General features: G+C 32.8%; 2 protein-coding genes across 3 annotated transcripts in view; both read right to left on the bottom strand.

The window, feature by feature from the left end:
* Window positions 1–6885: 6885 nt before the first annotated feature.
* Window positions 6886–13529, bottom strand: LOC129234290 (HEAT repeat-containing protein 1-like). The gene is made up of 3 exons (XM_054868285.1): window positions 12600–13529; window positions 11770–12317; window positions 6886–11019 (listed from the first exon to the last, which is right to left on the bottom strand). Exons 1-3 carry the CDS (start codon window positions 13527–13529, stop codon window positions 7239–7241), a joined length of 5259 nt encoding a protein of 1752 aa, XP_054724260.1. The 3' UTR covers window positions 6886–7238.
* A 3341-nt stretch (window positions 13530–16870) lies between these two features.
* The window catches only part of LOC129234423 (progranulin-like), a 28492-nt gene continuing 24502 nt past the window's right edge, over window positions 16871–20860 (bottom strand). For both annotated transcript variants that reach the window (XM_054868420.1, XM_054868421.1), the window contains exon 3: window positions 16871–17920. In XM_054868420.1, coding sequence (XP_054724395.1) covers window positions 17058–17920 — 863 coding nt within the window. In that variant the 3' untranslated portion in view covers window positions 16871–17057. The remainder of the gene's footprint in view (window positions 17921–20860) is intronic.

Raw genomic sequence — 20860 nt, 5'->3', positions numbered from 1 at the left:
GCATTAATGGGTTAACATAGGAAAGTAAAACATGCTATGCACCTCTTTAAGCTGCCTAAATGGTGAAAAATTTTGATCCCAAAGAATTTTTTACTTCCGAGTTTTCAGCAATCCAAGGTAAGGTAAATCCCAATTATCTCGGATTTTCGAGACTCTAAATGTTCTATACTTAGCAATGTAACTCCCAAAAAACTCACAAGTTATCTATTACATTTGGCAAGGGAAGGAATTGGTGATAGTTTTATACATTTGGGGGCTTGTCATAATTTATAGTTGGGGGTACCCTTTTGTCTATCACAAAACTATATGAATTTGAAATATTTATCATGTGCATTTTTAAACCTCTTTCCCCTAACAATTGCAAGGTTGTAAGTCAGCTACTGGAAAGAATGTTCACTTCAATACAGGATTAAATAATAGATATGCTGCAAGCAATATAGCACAGCTATAATAAACTTATCTCTGAGGCAAAATGGATTTTTGTATCACTTTTAGGGAATAGAAGTTGTTCACTACTCCAGAGTATAACAAGGACGAAACAACAGTCTCTGGATGTGAAAACCATTCATTCGGTATATTTCTTGTAATTTTTCTTGCCTCATGCTAAACATTTTACTCACAGTTGAAACATTTTCTTTTTCGTTTTCAAAATCCAATACAAATAACCATAATCCCAGCCAACCATACAGAAAAATAATTATCATCAAATCTTGTGTTAATTTCATTCGAAACTGAATCTATTACTTCATACAGAATATTCAAAAATCAATGTTTGACTTCACATCATCATGTGGATTTTCGTCATTTTTTTTTTTTTTTTGCGTCTCTTTAAAATTGGTTCGGAGGAAGAATTTTTTTGAAAATTTTCACGATTTATTGAAATATACATCAATAAAAAATCTATTTTCAGTTTCAATTGTAGATTGAACTGTGGTAGAATGGTGCACAGATCAATTGTAGATTGAACTGTGGTTTGAATAGTCGAGTAGCGGATTGAAGATACAGATTTTGACAGAGCAAAGCATTTTTCAAAAACCTTTTCCCGATGCAAACAAATTGGATAAAAATTCAAACGAAGTCACACATGCTAAAGGGCATGAGCTTTTTCACCATTGAAAGAATCGTTTTGCAATAATTCTTCCAGTCGTCAAATCACTGCTTTGAAGTTATAGAGAAATGTTTTTATCGTTTTAACTCTCGAAAATTATCTTGTGTCACTCCGCGATTGCATAATTATATAGCCCCATAAAAGGTATTTGGTTGATATGTCTTTTTTTTATTCAATAATCACATGCAATATTAAGAAGTTTTTATAAAAGCATTATAATGTATTGAGCAGCTGAAATGTGTTTGTAGCAGAAGAAAGCGATGAACACTCATTAAATATACACTTAAAAAATGAGCGTAAAAGTGAATGTAAAATATCAAGGAATTTTCTTGTGAAAACCATGCTGCCCTACCACTTTTCACAAGCCTCTCATATTGGACATATCATCATTACACTGGGCACACAATTGTGAAATATTTAGCCTATACGAGGCAATGTCTTCTTTAGTTAAAATTAACCATGTTTCTCTATCAGTTTTCTATGTTCTGAAAAAGCCAAAAATACTTCATGAATTTCTAAGTCATCATCCAAATAACGAAAAACACTTTTTCTAGTCTGAGAATGTGTCGAGTTTCATCAAATAGTTGTTGAGAACCAGCGAGATTCCCTTTAATAATAAACATTGATTTCCAACTTACATAAATTGAATTCACCCATTTTCTATCATTTTGCTCAAAAAAATTTGGGGGTGCAACCGCCCCCTCTTGACCCCCCTATTTGCTGCCTCTGCATTTATCCCCATTGATCATTGATTTTGTGCATCGTAACAGTATTTTAAGTCGAAAAATGAAGTTTTTTTTAAAATACAGTAAAAATTAAGCTCTTTGTGTAAGAATCTATAATAAATAGTTAAGAAATGGTATAAAACGATTTGAGGAGTGATTTAAAATGTTTAAAAAAATTGGGTATGCTAATAAAAAATTCGTATGCATACTTTTTCCACAACGCGAAATTTCGACTTATGCGAGGGGTCTCCGACTTATATGACTTATACGAGGGAACGCATCCCTCGTATAAGTCGGGATTCGACTGTAGTTTCATGAATATAAAATACAAGTAAATAAGGAATATTATACTACTTTGTTATATGAATGATGTATTAATACATCATAAAATTATAGTACATAACTTTTTAGTTATTTTTAATAATAAATGAACAATATTACTGTTTGATATACTTTTTGGACTGAAAATACGGTAGTTGTAAAAATAAATATCGAAAATATGAAAATATCATGATATTTTCAAAATAAATATTGGATATACACTATATGACCAAAAGCATTGGGACATTTTCGAAAATTCACATTTTTAGTTTTCTCGAGAAATAAAAGACCAATTGCTCTGTAATTTTTTCACATAAGAGGTATGCTTCAGTCGCCATTTTCCAACAAAAATTAAGTCTACTATTCATTTAAGGGACGAACAACAAATTGAGGAAACAAAAAAAGGTTTTTGATAATTTTTCATTGTAAATAGCTGGGAATAAGCTATAAATTTCAGAAATAAGTTAAAAACCTATCTAGAATTGATTTTTATATTTTCGTGAAAGTATCTCTTATACCCACGAGATATAAGCATTTCTTTCAAAAATGCACATTAGTTTTTTGAAGGTTTTTGGCTCATATCACGCAGAGTTTTTCATCAAACGTTACTAAACTTTCAGAATATTTGAGAGCATACTAGAGAAACATAATAATGAAAATTAAAGTTTAAATATTGAAAATTATGATATATGAACGTTTTAAGCAGTTAATTTTTCACTGTGCCTGCGCGAAAGATAGCAATTTACAACCTTCATAACTGGAAGCCCAAATATATTATACATCTCATTAAAAAAATCCACCTTGATATCTTTAAAATCTAAAAAGTAATCAGTGATTGAAAGAGCCGAATTTTAATAAATCTTGTCTAGACGACGAATCGTGAGGGATCGTTCGCATGAATCCGTTCTTTTCATGAATCACTCTGCAACAATAGCAGGAAAATGTTGCCAGTTTGCGACCCCTTACCATTCCTTGCCTGTCCAAGAATTATAGAAATTCAGCTCATTAGATGCGCTGATAACTTTTTTAATTTTAAAGATATTGAGGTGGAATTTTTTAATGAGTTGTCGAATATATCTGAGCTTAGGATTATAAACGTTATAAATTGCTATCTTTCGCTCATGCACGGAGAAAAATTAATTCCTTTAAACGTTCATATTTCATTAAATTTTCAATAATTTAACTTCAAATTTTATTATTATGTTTCTCTAATATGCTGTCAAATATTCTGAAAGTTTAGTAACGTTTGATGAAAAACTCTGCGTGATATAGGCTGAAAACCTTCAAAAAAAAAAGTGCATTTTTGAAAGAAATGCTTATATCTCTGTGGGTATATTTCACGAAAATATAAAAATCAATTCCAGATAGGTTTTTAATCTTTTTCCGAAATTTATAGCTTACTCCCAGCTATTTACAATGAAAAATGATCAAACACTTTTTCCTAAATAAAAAAAAACTAGAATTCCTAAATTTGTTGCTGGTCCCCTAAATGAATAGCAGACCTAATTGTTATTGGAAAATGACAGATAGACTATATTTTATATGTGAAAAAAATTACAGAGCAATTGGTCTTTTAATTCTCGAGAAATCTGTAAAACTGAATTTTTGAAAGGTGTCCCAATATTTTTGGTCATATAGTGTATATCGACTGATATATATCGGCAAACCCTGATTTCCAATCAATAACCAGTAAAATAAAGTGAACAATCTCCAATTTCGATCTTTCCTGGTAATATATACATCGAAAGACAAAAGATATTAAGATTTTAAAATAAAGAAAATAATTCAATGTTTCTGAATTTGCCTTGTTGTCACTTGTCAGACATAATTTGTCAGATAAAGAATTTTTTGGAAAGTAACTCACCTGGTGCCCCTGATCATCCCTGAAGTGATCCACATTCCTTTTGTTAATTTAAACAGTTCATAGGAAAAAAATTCTTTCATGCTATATTTTTTACTGAATTATATAGTTAGACCATTCAAATTCTAAATTGGAAATGATTTGATTCTTTAGTTAAATTTCAGGTGAGTACATGGAGAATTCAAACACTGTACTCTTCACTTTGTAATGACACTGAAACCTAAGCATTGACAAGTAATTTCAAAGAGAAAAAAAAAAATCAAACTCAGTTTAAAATAACAACATAAGCAAGTCTTTGTTTGAATTTTTCTTTATAAATATAGAATTTATATAACAGATTTGACCCAGGGTTGATGCAAAAAGAAAGTCATATGTTATACAGAAAATGTACAATGGAGTTATATTTACATAAGAATTTGATTACTTCAAGATTTAAATTGTCCAAGTTCTTATTTTGAATTACATGGTAAATATGTCAGAATAGTAAATTTTTTTCATAACCATAAAGCAAGTTTTTCCAAGAGTTTGGGCATAAGGAAAACAAAATTTGTGTCAATTCATACATGCAGACGAACAATAAATTTTGAAGCATATACAGTCAAACCCCACTATAGAGAATACGGGATGTAATAATACCCCGGTTGTAGCAGACTTTTTAAAGGGTCCCAAGGAAAGCCCTATGTCATTAATATATTTTCAAATGCTCGAAGCAATTGCCAAACAACAGAGAATCGCATAACGATACAAAGTTGGCAGGAATGTAGTTGACTGTAAAATGAAAAAAAATACATTAAACACAAAAGCTTGCAATGAAAAAAATTACATCTTTCTTTCAATTCTATGAATGAATACAGGGGTCTGGCCAGAGCAAATTTGGGTCCGTTAACGGACCCTTCACAAAAATCCGATCAACCAAAACGGAACTTTCACAAAAATCCGATCAACCAAAAGGACCCTTCACAAAATTCTGGTAAACAAAAACGGATCTTTCACAAATTGTTTATTGAAAGAGCAAATCTCAAATTAAAATTATACAGCATATTTAAAGTTAAATTAGAGGAATCAACTTATACAAAATCAGCTAATTTTGCAAAAGGAAAAAAAAAATCGGCACTCTTGTGATGCTCCTGCAAGCCATAAATAATTACTACCGCCAAATAAATATAATGCCTGTTGTTGGTTTCCTTGAAAGAAATTAACAGCTGAAAGTCAGTTAGGTTTATAATTTTGCTTGTTTGTTTTATGCAGCGGTGTTGTTGTAAACTTCTTTGGAAAAGCGTCAACATTCTCTGAATAGGCGTAGTAAGCACTTTTCTCCCCACTCATGATTTAATCATCAATAATATACAGCGAAATGAATTTAGAACTGCAAAGGATAGTATGGGTGGGGCGGATGTGATCGCTTCAGATAGGGTTACAAAATTAAAACTTATCGCCACTTAGAGTCTGATGGTGCAATGTTAAACTGTTATTTTGGGAGAAAGTTATATGGGTTTGGTTTTTCGATACTAAAAAGGATAATTAACTTTAAATAAACTTTTATTTACCGTTATTTTTTTCTATAGATGTCTACATTTTGAAAAACGCAATCTTTTTACATCCGATATGAGAATCATATTTTATTCTTTTTTTCAAGCTAACTTCGCTTTATTAGGATGCAAATAAATGAAAAGTCTCTTTATTTTTGTAACAAAGCTTATTTCAAGTTTTTAAAGGGGAATTCCATTTTCTTTTATGAGTCAATAATTAAAATGCTTTTTTATTTAATTTATTTATTTATTTATTTTTGCTTCAACTGTGTCCAGATATTAATGATATGTTTATCATAGGACTCTAAATGCAATTCAAAAGTAATTTTATCAAAAATATTTATTTTACAAGCCGTTTTTATACTTTTGATTCCTTCACTTTGAGGATTGCAATCTCTTTGCATCCGCTGTGAAAATCTGATTTTTCGAATTTTTTATGTTTAGTACGCTTAGTTAAGAGGTAAACAAATAAAATATTTTTTTATTTTTGTGAAAATCACAGAGTTTATAAGGCTTGAACGAAACTCTGTGCTCTTAAACAATGTCTTGGGTTAAAAAGTTAAATGCTGAACCCCTGCCTATTTTTTTTTTCTTACAGCTATTTTAAATACTATACAAAAAACATTTCTAGTATAATTTAACATGATGTAGAATGGTAGATAAATATTGATACTTGAGGGGTGCCCATCTCCCAGGGAGCGATGCCACCCCCCTCTCTTCAAATACTAGAAAAACACTCAACTTTAAAATTAAACTAAAACAATGATGCAGTTTTCACCATCTCAAGAGTCTAAACTTTCGTTTTTACAAGAAAAAGAATTTTTTTTAATTATTTGATTTTTCACAAAAATAATTGATTTTTCACAAAATTTTTATTTTTCACAAAAAAACGGACCCTGTGAAAAATCCTGGACAGACCCCTGGAATAAACAGATATTTACAGTAAAACCTGTCTCCAACAATACTGTTGGGACCTAAAAAATATTGTTATAGACAGGTGATCGCAGGGGCGTAGCTAAGGGGGGGGTTTTGGGGACAAAACCCCCCCGAAAAGTTAGTCTCAAAAAAAAAAAAGAGAAAAAGAAGAGAGAAGAGAAAGAAAAAAAAAGAAGAAAAGGGAAAAATTCCAAGCGATTATACATACATATATATATATATATATATATATATATATATATATATATATATATTCTTCTTATATATATATATATATATATATATATATATATATATATATATATATATATATATATAAGAAGTAACCCCCCCCCCCCCCGAAAGTCGGGTCTAGCTACGCCACTGGGTGATCGTTATAGACAGTGTTGATTATTTGTGCTGACATTTTGATGGGACCAAGGAAAATATCGCTATAGACAGGTTTATTGTTACAGACAGTACTCTTACAAACAGGTTTCACTGTAATTAGCTTGTTCATTATTGAGTGGAATAGGCATTACTAATATTTTGCTTAATTTTATTTTAATTACTAATAGAAATATCGTTTGATAAAGAAATTAATTATAGAAGTGTCTTAGCAAGTGTGAATGTTTTTTTTCTTTTGAAAAATCGGATGTAGCAAATGCAAACCTGCAGTTATAGCAATCTCCTAAGCCAGTCTGCTGAGGATTCGTTACAGCAAGGTTTGACTATTTATGCTTACGAAAAAAACTACTTTGGGTAACATTTCTTATTGGTTAAAAATACTTCCTTATTGGTTCACCTAATATTTTTTCCATTTCAATAATAACTGATTGGCATTCCTCCTCCACTTCCGAGCTTTCGTCCTCCATCATTTCCGCCAAGAAAGGAATGGATTCAGGCAGCAGCACAAGATAACTATCTCCCATCTCTTTTACTACTTCTCTGATGACTTGAAGGGCAGCAAACCTAACTTTAGGAGAATCATGTCTTGTCTTGAGCAAAATTTGATAGTTAAGTTTTTTCCATAAATTATTATCAGAAACTGCTGTCATCAAATGAGCAACGCAACTTGCCAAATGGTTTTCAATTCTTTTTTGATAAAGATCATCTGCACTTAGATTTTCTAGTTGGTCAACAATAGGCTGCATCACAGCATCAAAATATTCTTTGTCCAAAAGCTTACCATCGTCATACAAGAAACAAAAATTTAATGTGTCTAATATATGAACTAAAAGTTGAGAAGACATGGATTCATCATTTTCAAAAAAACTATTTTCAGTTTTTGATGAGTTGTTCAAATCTAATAATGATGCAGCTTGTCTCAAAAAAACCTTTGACATTGTGACAAACAAGTTCTTAAGAGATTTTGACAGTTCATATGTGATTTTATAAAAAGTAAAAACTTTATGTACGTGATATTTGTCCTCCTCGGAAGCCGAAGACCACTGGTACAGTTTCTGGAAAAAATTGCGGAAATGTGTCACAGATAACTTCATGACAAACGTTTTCAGCGTGTTTATAATATTATCTTCAATTAAAACAACTGTATTTCGTGCAATTGCATCTTCTGAATTCAAGTGCCTAAAGTCTAGAATTGAAATATAAAACTTCTGCAACTGCAGTGAGCAAGCCGTAACATCATCGTAGCTTGAAAAATTCAATTTTTCATCAAGAATTTGCATTAATGCAACAATGGCATTTTTATCATCTGATTGAAGCTTCGTGTAGCTATCTGCAATAGCAGTCAACAAAACCCTTAAAGCGATTTCCTTAGAAAGAAGTACTTGTGTTGTTTTCAATTTTTCACAAATGGATTTTTTTCCTGTTTCAGAATACTTTGCACACAGCAGAGAGATTTGATATACAAGGGTTTGCATAAAGCTGCTAAGGAATGCTCCGAGATTTTCAACAAGACTTTGGATGACTGTAATAACAGCAAGAACCAAACACTCATCACTTTCATTTATTCCTTTGCTTCCAATGAGGTTCACAACTATGGGCATGAAGGAATTTATGTGAGGAAGGACAGCAACATTCAAGCAATTGCATAGCTGCGCAAGGCATAGTAAAGCATTGAGTGTCAGCTCAGACGACTCAGATACATTGCCTAAAATGTTCACAGTTACTTTCAGCACTTTATAAAACTTTGCCGGATGACGAAAACCTATTTTTTGGGTCAAAAGTTGCAAAGAATACAAAGCAGCTTGCTGATTTAAACTGGGTTTATCTTCTCCTTCCAGTGTAACAATCTTTATCAAGGGTTTCATAATTTTTAATAACAGCAAAGAATTTTCGTCCGTAAAAAGGTGGTACTGCTGTTCTACTTTTGCATTTAATAACTCAATGGCTTTGCTTTGGATGGCGTTTTCATTATTTCGAAGTAAACGGCGAATAACTCTGATGAATAACTCTATTGGCAATAGGGAATTAATGTGAGAAACTAAATCATACAGAAGTAAAGTTAGGTTATTTAGTTCAGGTTTGTTTTTACCAGATGACGACTGTAGTTGAAGAGTATGTTGTAAATAATTTAATGTGATTTCCAATAAATTCTCATACTCTCCTTTTAAGCTGGCTAAGTCTTTTAAATTTAACTCCGAAATTTGGCTGATGAACATAGGCGAAGACAGCCAAATGCTCATATAGGACAAAATGTTTTGTTTATAAACTTGCAACTGCTTTTCAGAATGGTTAGCAACATCAAAAGGTTCCTTGCAGTTTAAATGCTGCTTGGGATCAAAATCTGCTTTAAAATCAGGCAAATTCTCAACAAATTTCAGAAGATTGATGCACGTAATAATCTGATCACGGGGTGAGAAATGTCTATGTAAACTTACAGCAAAATCTAATATTGGTGAGATTTTACAATTGTTTACATCTTCTAGCACTATGTCATGGAAAACTGAAGCATACTGATCGCAAATTTGTCCAAGAGGAATCCACAAATATTTGGAAGGGTTCAAGGTAGTAAGTAACTTTGTAAACACCGGCAATTGTCGATGTCCTGGGATGTCTACTAAAGAATCCACGAAAACTCGAATCATCGCTGCAACCGCCTGTGTGCTCTCACTGTCTGTCTGCCGACTGCTGGCTTCTAGGAAAGCGGGGACAATTGTTTCTATAGTTTGCGATATCACTTGAAAACTATAACTGTTATCTTGACGAACTAGAGTGTTTCCCATAAAAGTAAAAATAGACATAACATTATTCAAAACATATTCAGGAAACATGCTTGCTGCTAAATTAAGGAGTAATAAAGATTGGTGATGTGTTTTTGGACTGGTCGATGTCCTGATGCATTGAACAATTATTTCAACCCTGAACTGACGTTCATCTAAACCTGCCGTGCCCAACTGTTCACAGCAATTATGAATTGTAGATAAAATGAGTTGCCTTAAATACTCTAACTGTGGCTGATTTTCAACGGATAAAGTTTTATTTAAAAGGTTGAAAAGTATAGGAATGAGAAGTTCCTTTTTATCTAATCTAGATTTATTTTGTACTATTTCTAATAAAACAATAATCTGTTTCCATGAACAGCTGTCAAATGACACTTCCTTTTCTGTGTTGTCTAATTTAGATCTCTTAGCCTCTTTTAGCGTTGTGACAATTTTATTTGCCTTTTCATCACCAAACTCAAAATCTCTGAGAAGCAGATGTGCAAATGTACATAATTTTTTCAGTGTTTTTCCAATTTTAGAATTATCTCTAGATGTGGAATTTATGTACAGATTCAGAAGAATTTCCAATATCCTTTTCTTTAACAAATCAGAAGGTAGAGCAGAAAAGAAATCCTTGCTAACGACATCTAGAGCAACCAGATGAATTGGTTTGTGAGTCTTGGTATCACCATCCACAGTCACTTGTAAATAATCAATTAAAACGTTTGCAATTTTCTCATCAGCTAATGCTTTGGCTGTTAATGGTGTAAACTTTTTTAACAGTAGGGAGACTAAATCAATGTGAGACTCTTTCGTGGCATTTTTACAGTCAGGAAGAATTTCTTTTAAAACTGGTACATAAGCCAATAACAGTTTGATGCTATCTAAACTTTCTAAGCAATTCAAAATAAAATGTTTAAATAAATATGGAGTAGATTTCTCAGATAAACATTTCAAGAGGACATCCAGAATCTCAATTTTAGAATTTATTTCTGAATGGCCAGATTTTGAATCTTCAATAGCAGGACGTAACCAGTTACTTGTGACATATTGAAATTGTCTGTGGTCTGTCTGAATTTCTTCGGCATTTGCACATATTTCCTTAAAGAGTGACATCCAAATATTCTGCCCTGCATCCACGTGTTGTATAACAGATGACAGTAGAGATAAAGCAGATTGGCGAATTTCATCAACAGCAGATGAAGCAGAATGCATAATAACAAGTAAATAGAGAGGATCCTCAAACAACCAGTTCAAACTTTTTTCGTTAGGAAACACCAAGCAAGCATTTTTGATGGCTGTTATTTGCATACCATGCGAAATGCTCCCAGAAACGTTCAACCAAGTTACTGATAAGAACCAAAATACTTGTTGCAGGTTTTCAAACTGATGGCTAAAAAAGTTTGACAACATCCATTTTGAATTTTCAACTTGCAACGAATTATTGCAGTTGACTTGATGCACCCAAAATTCATAAAGAGAAGCCAATGTTCTATACCTTGAAGCGAGTGATTCATTTTCAGAGGGAAATGAGTATTCTGTAAAACAAAATTGCAATTTCAAGGACTTCAAAATATCCCACAAACAAAAATCAATCAAAGTAGAAGGTAGAACATTGTTGTTTTCCAAAGAAATCCATCTTTTAAGGACTAAATTCTCTGTCAAATTGGCTTCACATTTCTCGAATGTGACATTTTGGCGTTCAGTTAAAAAGTAGTAATATTCCAATAAATTTTTCATATAAATAAATCGTTGTGCATCATCGGTCACGGTGACAATTAAATGTTTCACTAAAAATACATAAATTAGAGATATGGTACCAGGTTTCAACATAGAACATTTCTTATGAAAACATGCCATAAAATCTTTTTGTTTGCTTTCTAATTGATCAACGTAACATTTTAATGCTGATAAGACAGCCTCATTAATCTTAACTAAATCATCATCATTAATTTTTAACTGTTCAATTTCATCGGACTGATAAATTTTGTGACCTATGTTTGCCTTTCGAAAAGATTTCTTAATATTTTCCAAAAAGGAGAACATTTGTTTTAAGTCAGAGTTCAAAACAAACAGAAAGCTTTTAAGTGAATGCAATCTCAAAGGCACTAAGTAAGACACAACTGCAAGAAGCACATCAAACTCTTGCTCGAAAGTGTCCGAAAAATACCCACAGAGTAAATTAAGACATTGCATGTGAACAGGATACCACTTAGAATCACGCTGCATATCTGTACTTGAAATATTTATAACTGCATTTAATAATTTTTCTTTACCCAGCACTGAAATCAGCACTTCAGGAAAACTTAATAACTCTTCCACTATTTCAGTTGATTCATCGAATAAACGATCAAATAAAAGTTCTTTCACAAACACATCATGTTCTACACCTTCCGCAACTTCTTGCAACAGCATTTTAATCGATTGACTTCTGATATGTTGATTTGGATGATTTAAACCAAGCACTAGTGTTGTTTTTGCATCTTGAAGCACTTTAAATTTTATGCTACAAACAGAATCATTCAATAATTTTTTAGTAATTTTATTCCTGAAAGGTGACTTTTTCTGCATGAACATATTTAATGCTTTGTCAAAATAGCCTGGATAATTTAGTTCTAGGCTTTTTATAACATATTTTACTTTTTCCTTTAAAGACCTCTTCAATTTTTTTGATTTGATTGTTTGTTGTTTCTGGTGATAAAATTTTAACAGAAATTTAAAATATTTAACAACACACTTTTCATTTAATGTCACATCAGTCAGTAGTTGCTGACAAATCCCAAATTGTTTCCTATTAAACAATTTCTTATCAGCATTGAGCTTTAGGGGAAATATTCCTTTGAAATTTTCTTTTAAAACTATAAGCAGAAAATTGCTGGTTTCATATTTCTGCACTAATACATTCAAACAAGTAAAAAAAGATTCCCTATTTGGCAAAATTGAAGAAAATATTTTTCTGGGAAAAGAGTTAACAGACTGCTGTTGATAGATGAGTATCACTAATTCCAATGCTTCTTTCATGAGATCTTTGTTTAAATTCAGGAAAATTTTAATTAATAACTCTTCAATAATCTTATTTGATAATTTCACATTGACAATAATTTTGGATATTATTAGATAAGTACTTGCAATGTACTTATTTACACCCGAACTTAAGCCTTTTAAAATGTAAGGAAGCAAAAATAAAATAAGGCTGTCACCAATATTCTTACATCTGTCTAAGGCACAGTAAACAGTCAAAGTAGAGAAGGAAATTATTGGAACTGCAACAGCTGCATTCTCTGCACCGTAAACTGTTAAAATCTTGGGAGCTAAACCGCAGATCAATTTCCTAAATCCACCATCAGAATTAAAGCGATTTAATATTGCAGAATACTCTAAATGGGAGCCAGATGTCTGAATGGGCTTCAACCAAAACCACCTGTTATTTTCATTGTCAAGTGTAAGAAGTTGAACAACGCGCACAAACACAGAAGAATTGAAATGTGGCAACGCTGAAGACATTAGAGCATCAGTGTTATATAAATGGATATGGAATCTATATATTAACCACTCAAGCGCCTCGTGAGCAGCTCTGATCAAAAAATATGGTGACAAGAGAGTTAGGAAATCATTGATTTTGGCATCCAATTTTTTGTTGACGTCTGCAGTCTGAACAGATCGTTCAAAATCCTTATACTTCGTGCTAAACAGATTCTTTCCATACTTTTCAAAGAGAGGACTGATCAAGTTCAATTTTTCGAATCCTGTAACACCGTATGCAAATATAACATCACGATCTAGAGATGCAGCATCTCGATGATCAAAAAGAAAAGACTTTCTGATTTTATCTTGAGTAAACGCAGACGTCTGTGGCACAGAGAGTTTCTTTAATTGTCGCGCTAGTGCTGTTTCCCCAGCCATGATGAACGACGTTCTATAACTCTTAAAATACTGTTCAGATTCACTGAACTAACAAGAAAGGAGAACTGAAGAGATGAATAAACACTTGTTAAGCAAAGTTCAGATATTCACTAATTGAAATAAATGAAGAAATTATATCTCCAATGGGACCTTTCGGATTTTTCCACATGTTTTGTTTTTACAGTTAAAATACCATGTAACAGTTACAGTTAAACGCCTATTGCAGCATTTGGAACAAAGTTACAAAGCTTTCGTTCGACGAGCTCAGCCGGTCACTACCGGTTAACCAATCATGTGACAGCTACTGATCACGTGTTAAAAAGCTCATGCCCTCTCTATACAAATACAAAAGTGACGACCAGCAACAGGCTCTGGGCCCAGCTAGACTGGTCCTAGTCAATTTACAATTACCAGTGAAGATCAATGGTCCTCTTAAAACTATCTACTCCCTTGCTCATTACCACCTCTTCCAGTAAACTGTTCCAAGGTTCCACCACTACCCTGAAGTGAGAAAGTCCATTTATTCGGAACTGAAAGTAAGTAACACGCCATCTGGCGAGAGAATCTAAATAGGATAACATGCTATTTGCACGTAGATCTGTGTGTTGAGTTTTTGAGCAGCAGAAAAAAAAAACATCCGTGGATATCAATTTATTGAACGAATATGAAAAGATCTCAACCTGTTATGTCTGCAGAAGCTATCGTTTAAGAGTAAAAACTCCTGCTATATCTGATAAACGCATTATAAAAATACTTGTCTTGTCACCGCTTGTCACTTCATCCTATTTACGAATCACGATCATTCGCATCCTGCTTGTGAGACATGCGCGCGCACCATTGACGTCTGGTCACGCCCCCTTCCTAACGTTTGTCTTCTGTTTTCCTATTTAAATAGCTATAGTTGCTTTCCGTTCCGAATAAGCCTTGTAGCTCGCTTTTGAACCCTTTCCAATACATTAATGTATTTCTTAAGATAAGGAGACCAAAACTGAACAGCATACTCCAAATGAGGTCTTACCTATGTATGACTTCGTTTGAATTTTTATCCAATTTTTTTGATTCGGGAAAAGGTTTTTGAAACATGCTTTACTCTATCAAAATCTATATCTTCAAACCGCTACTCGACTATTCAAACCACAGATTAATCTACAATTGATCTGTGCACCATACTACCACAGTTCATTTTACAATTGAAACTGAAAATAGATTTTTATAGATGAATATTTCAATCAATCGTGAAATTTTGCAAAAAAATTCTTCCTCCGAGCCAATTTTAAAGAGGCACCAAAAAAAAAAAAAAAAAAATAGTGACAAAAATCCACATGATGATGTGAAGTCAAACATTGATTTTTGAATATTTTGTATGAAGTAATTCACAACTCCAATAAACTATAGGGGGCACTGCAGCCACTGTCTAATGGCGGATGAAAAAGGTAAAGCAAACGCATGCTGTAACTTATAACTTTTGCTTTGACGCTTAGTGAATGACAGTAATTTTTCATCGTGTTTGTGGGAAACTTTCTTTTCTAATCTTCTGAAATTACATAACACCACAAACTGTCTGAAGCCTGTAATTTACCCCAAAGAAAACACGTGGAATGGAATGTTTTACCTTTTTCTTAAGTGTTGTTAATCAGCGCAAAGTAGCGTATTCGAGCTCTGGAGTTGCGAATAGATTCACTTTCGAATGAAATTAACACAAGATTTGATAATTATTTTTCTGTATGGTTGGCTGGGATTATGGTTATTTGGATTGGATTTTGAAAACGAAAAATAAAATGTTTCAACTGTGAGTAAAATTTTTAACATGAGGCAAGAAAAATTACAAACCGTTGCTTGTCCATTACCGACAGAATAGTTTTCACATCCAGAGACTGCAGTTTCGTCTTTGTTATGGACTCATCAGTCTGGAATAGTGAATAACAGAGCTGAAGGCAGATATCTCATTGAGGCTGAGAGCGCCAACAGGACTAGATTATTCAATGATGAAAAGTTTAAGCCCCTCACAATTTTCGAAGTAGCCTGGATGATTTTGAAAAGCAAGATATAAAAAGTGTTTTCATAACATAACTTTGTGTTACTTCATTTATTTTTTAACTATTACAATCAACTCAGCTAGTAGAGAAAGATTTTTTTATGTCTCAGGAGATTAGAGAAAAATTTTCGAAGCACAAAGGGGGGAAAAAGTACCTTTTCCATTTAGCTAAACTGTCAAAACAGCACGACATTGGGCACTGATAAATTAGTAACACGATTCCCTACTCTTCCGAATTCCAAAAATTATGCATTATAACTTTTCCAAAAGGTATAAAAACTTTAGTAGCGAGATGTTTTGTATGATAACTTTTTAAACAATGTATCAAAATTTTAATGGTTTCTAAACACTAATTTTATTTATACTAAACCGATTTTATGACAACTTCTTGTTAGATAATGTGTGTTTGGTTTCGCTTTGGGGGTTATACATATTTAAGAAACTCGATCCCCCAAATGAAATTTAGTCTCTGCATTTTCTGATGGTCAAACATTTCCATGTTACTTTTGTTTATTTTTGAACAGAAAGAGTGTTACAATTAAAACCTTTACTTACTTTTTCGTCGTCCATAACATGGATGCGCTTCACATTGTACTTGTTACAGTTTTGGCCATGTATTTCCATAAATAAAGTAAACAATTATCGGATTTCTGCTGTTAAATGTTTATTTCATAAGTTTTGTTGGATTTCACATACATTCATCGTTAATCAGTCGACCAAAACTTCTCACAATTCCCATTGTTGTGAAACTGTGAGGGTGATGCAATTTTTTTTTTTTTACCAGCACTATTGTACCAAGACATTTTAGAAGTTGTACTTTTGTGGGCCTAAGAGCACTTCAGAAATGTAGACTGGACATTTCAATTAGACTCTACACCAGTTCATATGGCCGAAAAGACAAGAGTGGTGCAAGGCACATTGTTTTTGACATGAAATAATCTGTTGAGTGGACGCTCTACCTCTACTCGCTAGACCTCAATCCCATTTATTACACCGCATGGCCTATTTTAGAATCAAAAGTCTACCCTAAACTACACAAAAGTTTGCTCTTTAAATCAATAGCTTTAGAAGGAAAAGGATTGATTAAAGGTAAAAGACTTGCGTCCTTTGACTTAAAATTTCAATAAGAAGTTGCATCACTGCAAAAGACGGCCAGTTTGAAACTAATTAAATTTTTTAATTGCTAAAGGTCTACTCATCTTCTTCTTCTTTGTGTTTTGTTGATTTATTTATTTTCAAAAAGTTACATGAAAAATTGCTTGTCTGGGTTTTTTCGCTGCACCTTGTAATAGTAACACACTTCTGTAGAAATTTCATATTTATTTTATTAAAAAAATCTTATCAAACAAGTTTACAATTCCAGATCTTCAAGAAAGATAAATGCACTCTTTCAACATAAAAATAATAAAAACAAGGTATTGGGCAAAAAATGGTTCCATAAGCAACATAACAAAGATACCTTCATCCAAGAGTTTACACGCTTTTTTTTTTAACTACGAAGGATCGCACCTCTGTTGTTCTACATTACAAGTGAAGTTCTGAGGACAGCAATGAGAATTGTCTTCACAGCAAACAGCATCAGCAAAAGGACAACAGCCAAAATGTCCCATACCAAGCGAGCAACAAGTCATTGTCTCTGCACAATGCATTCCATCCGGACAAACAATGTCACTTTTCTTCATCTCCTCAGCTGGACTAGTTAGAGTAGCTGAAACATTTCTGCTTCCTTGAGAACAAGTTGAAGAGGTGGGGTCACATGTCATGCTTTCAGGACAACAATGCAGCATATCCGGGCAACACACTGCATTCGGGAAAGGGCAGCAACCCCACTCTCCGGAAGGCAGCATGCAGCAAGTATAGCCGTTAGGACACTGGGAGCTCTCGTCAGGGCACACAATACTGCCTTCTCTTTCAGAGATTTTTGTGAGAGCAGACATTTTTACAAAATCACGTTTCTTTGACAGGTGATACTTTTTTTTTGGTCTGAAAATGCCAGGAATATAACTTTTTGGATTGCACTTTCCCTGTTCAAGGTCACAAACTGTATCTTTTGGACAGCAATGCAAATAGTCCGAGCAACAGACAGCATTTTCTAGAGGACAACAAGCATATGTTCCAGCCAGGGATGATTCACAGCAAGTGTTATCCTCTGGACATGTAAAACCTCCCGGGCATACAACATCCTTGTGTTCAGAATATTTTAGGGCAGTTACATTTTCAAAATCACCGTTAACACATAAACCAGCATCACATTTTGTATTTGATGGACAGCAGTGAATATGATCATCACAGCATATGGCATTTTCTAAGGGGCAACAACCATATTTTCCATTTAACAACTCACAGCATGTTGCAGCTAAAAAAAAAAAAAAGAAAACATATACATGTCATTTTTAATTTAAAGCAAAAGAAATCAAAATTATGCATTATAAAATGAAACAAAATACTGGGGATGACTGATTAATTAATTGGCAGCAAGGAGTGATTACCCAATTTTTTGCATAGAAAAAAAAACAATGCTGAATGAATTCACAGTAAAGAAATATCTTTGTATAATAAAAAGTAACATGTGATAGTAAATTACAGGTTTAAAAAAATATAAATCAGTTGTTCCCAACCTAAAGGGATGTTTTGGCTCCTCAAGGGGACCCCAAAACTTCCTTGCTGCAAGGACTAAATTAATTATCTACTGTGTTAAGTATCTGCTAAGTGCTGCAGTCATTATATTTTGTGATTATCCCGCATCATGCTATTTTACATAAATACCCTAAAAGTGATAGCAAACATTTCTTTCCACCATTCAAATAAAATTAGTTTACTGAGTAACTTACCACTTGCGGATATATGCCTAAGAACATATAGATACCCAAAATATCCATTTTGACGATCTCCGAGTTAATTACAACAAGTTTTCTCATGATGTCTGTATGTATATGCGTATGTTTGTCGTATAACTCAAGAACGGTATGTCCTAAAAAGTTGAAATTTGGTACGTAGACTCCTAGTGGGGTCTAGATGTGCACCTCCTTTTTCGGTTGCATTCGAATATTCCAAAGGCCAATGATACCCCTTTTTGGGGGGAATCAGTTAATTTCAATGCAAACTTAAGTGGTGTTATAATTTTGCAAACACTTGGCGATATATTGCCAAGCTTTTGGTCGATAAGGTTTGTCGCCAACTTGGCGACAAATTTGGCTGTTTTTTTTTTTTTTAATCTAGTTTTAATTTGGCCACTGAATTACATTAAAACTGCCTATGTTGGGAAAATTTTTCTGAATAAAACTTTTTTTTTTTTTTTTGGTTTGGTTTGCAACAAACTTGGGATGAAAATATTTAAAGCCTTCCTTTGCTTGCTCCAAATCCAAGCAGGGTTGTCCTATTTTGTCCATCCCAGAAAAAAACGCCTGAGAAAACCTGGAAAAAACCGTCCTAGTTTTTTTCAGAAGTGGACAAAATGTCATTTTGTCCACTTTTTCGGTAAACTGAAAGTTTTTAGTTAAAAGTTTGAAAATTATAAATATAGTATTGAAAATAATAAGTAATCATATATAGATTCTTCCTATTCAAGTAATATTTTAATATAAAAAAACATACATGAATATGTATATAAACAATTAATTGAAAAATATTTTAAAGTAAAAATTAAAAAAATTAAGATCTGTTGAAATTTATGTAAGTGTGTATGTTAATCAAATGAGTGTTAATTAGTTATAATGCATGTATTAGCATTCATAAAAACAAACACATCAGCTGCACATTTTAAAATGTTTATCTGTGATGTGGAGGTTAATTGGCCATAGTAAATGCATTTATAAAATTAAAAAGTAGAAATAAAAAGCTTTTAAAGTTTAGAGCCTCAAAACATCAAAAATCATATTTAAAAAAAGGGAGGGGAATTATAAATATTAATAAAGGAAATGTTGAGTTGAAGTGAAAGCTGTTCTTGTAATACAAATACAAATGTGATGATCAGCAACAGATTCTGAACCCAGCTAGGCTGTTTCTAAGTCAATTTATTAGTCCCCAATGAGGATTAATGGCCATTTTAAAGCTATCTACCCCCTTGCTTATTATAGTCTCTTTCGGTACACTGTTCAGAGTACCCACAGTCCTAGTAAAGAAGTAATTTGTACGACATTAACATATCCATAAAAACATGCAGAGTACAGAAATATTTTACTATGGGGTGACATCAATAAAACTCGAAAAACATAAAACAGTTAAATGTTTTTAGTCTATAAATCTTCATTTTGTATGTATGTCTCCAAGCATTTCATTTGACTTTTCCCATTGAGTTTAATCTATTTTATTGTAATACATAATAGTGTAATCACACCCAATATTTTATTCACCTAGTTAAATTTTATTGCTTTTAAGCAAATTATGATCTAAAATTAGTTGCACCAGTGTGTAATTAAATTTTTTTTTTGGATTTACTAAATTCTAAAGTTAACAATAATACTATTTCAACTAAATGATTAGTTCATAATATGTAATGTATTAGAACTATATACTAATTTTATTACACTGTAACAATAAATTTATGTATGGATAATCAGTTGATTTTTCATCTCGTCCATTTTGTCCAGTCTCTTCCCGCATCCCGGACTTTTTACAAAAAAGTGGACAAAATACCAATCCTGAGTCCAAGGCACTATTTTCATTACATTAGCGGAAAAGGAAGTCATGTGATGCACACACACACACACACACACGCATCTGCTGGTTTTTTTTTTAAACAATTGTGTTCACATGGCTTCTACATACAATGGTGTAATAAAAGGAAAATCTCAATGTTTGGACTCGTGTCCTTCTAGCTCTTGCTTCGTAAAGTTTATTTCTTGCTTGGTTCCAACTGTGAACAAAGATAAAGATTGATTTCTGAGAAATCGATTAAAACTCTGAAAGTCCACTAAAGCAAGTGACCCCAGACCCGAGTCTAGTAGATGCCTGTTATGTAGAAATTAGGCATTCGATTCGTTAACTAACACACTAATAACCATGAAGCTGGGGGAGGGGGGGTGGCAGGCATTAGTGGGACCTTTTTTGTATAAACTTTGAACATAAATATATCACTATTTCAACACACAAGATAGCAAAGAATGCTACATTAAAAATTTCATTGCTTGAAAATTTAGTAGTTTTAATCGGCACCAAACTTGCTTCCATAATAATAACACTGCATTTAGATAACAGATTTATTTACACCTGCATTCTAAGAAACAAGCTGATGTGTGCATCACAAGACTTCCTTTAACTATTGATAATAGTGCCTCAGAGTAAGCAAAGAAACTTT

This window comes from Uloborus diversus, chromosome 1, assembly GCF_026930045.1.
Source record: "Uloborus diversus isolate 005 chromosome 1, Udiv.v.3.1, whole genome shotgun sequence".
In the NCBI taxonomy this organism is placed as follows: Eukaryota; Metazoa; Arthropoda; class Arachnida; order Araneae; family Uloboridae; genus Uloborus; species Uloborus diversus.
This window is presented reverse-complemented; position numbering and strand designations above follow the sequence as displayed.

Coding starts and splice junctions, on each gene's coding strand:
- LOC129234290 (XM_054868285.1), bottom strand. CDS start 13,529: ATGGCTGGGGAAACAGCACTAGCGCGACAATTAAAGAAACTCTCTGTG. Junction 12,318..12,599: donor TCATCTATCAACAGCAGTCT/GTTAACTCTTTT, acceptor TTTTATCACCAG/AAACAACAAACAATCAAATC. Junction 11,020..11,769: donor TCGGACACTTTCGAGCAAGA/GTTTGATGTGCT, acceptor AAACTTTTTTAG/CCATCAGTTTGAAAACCTGC.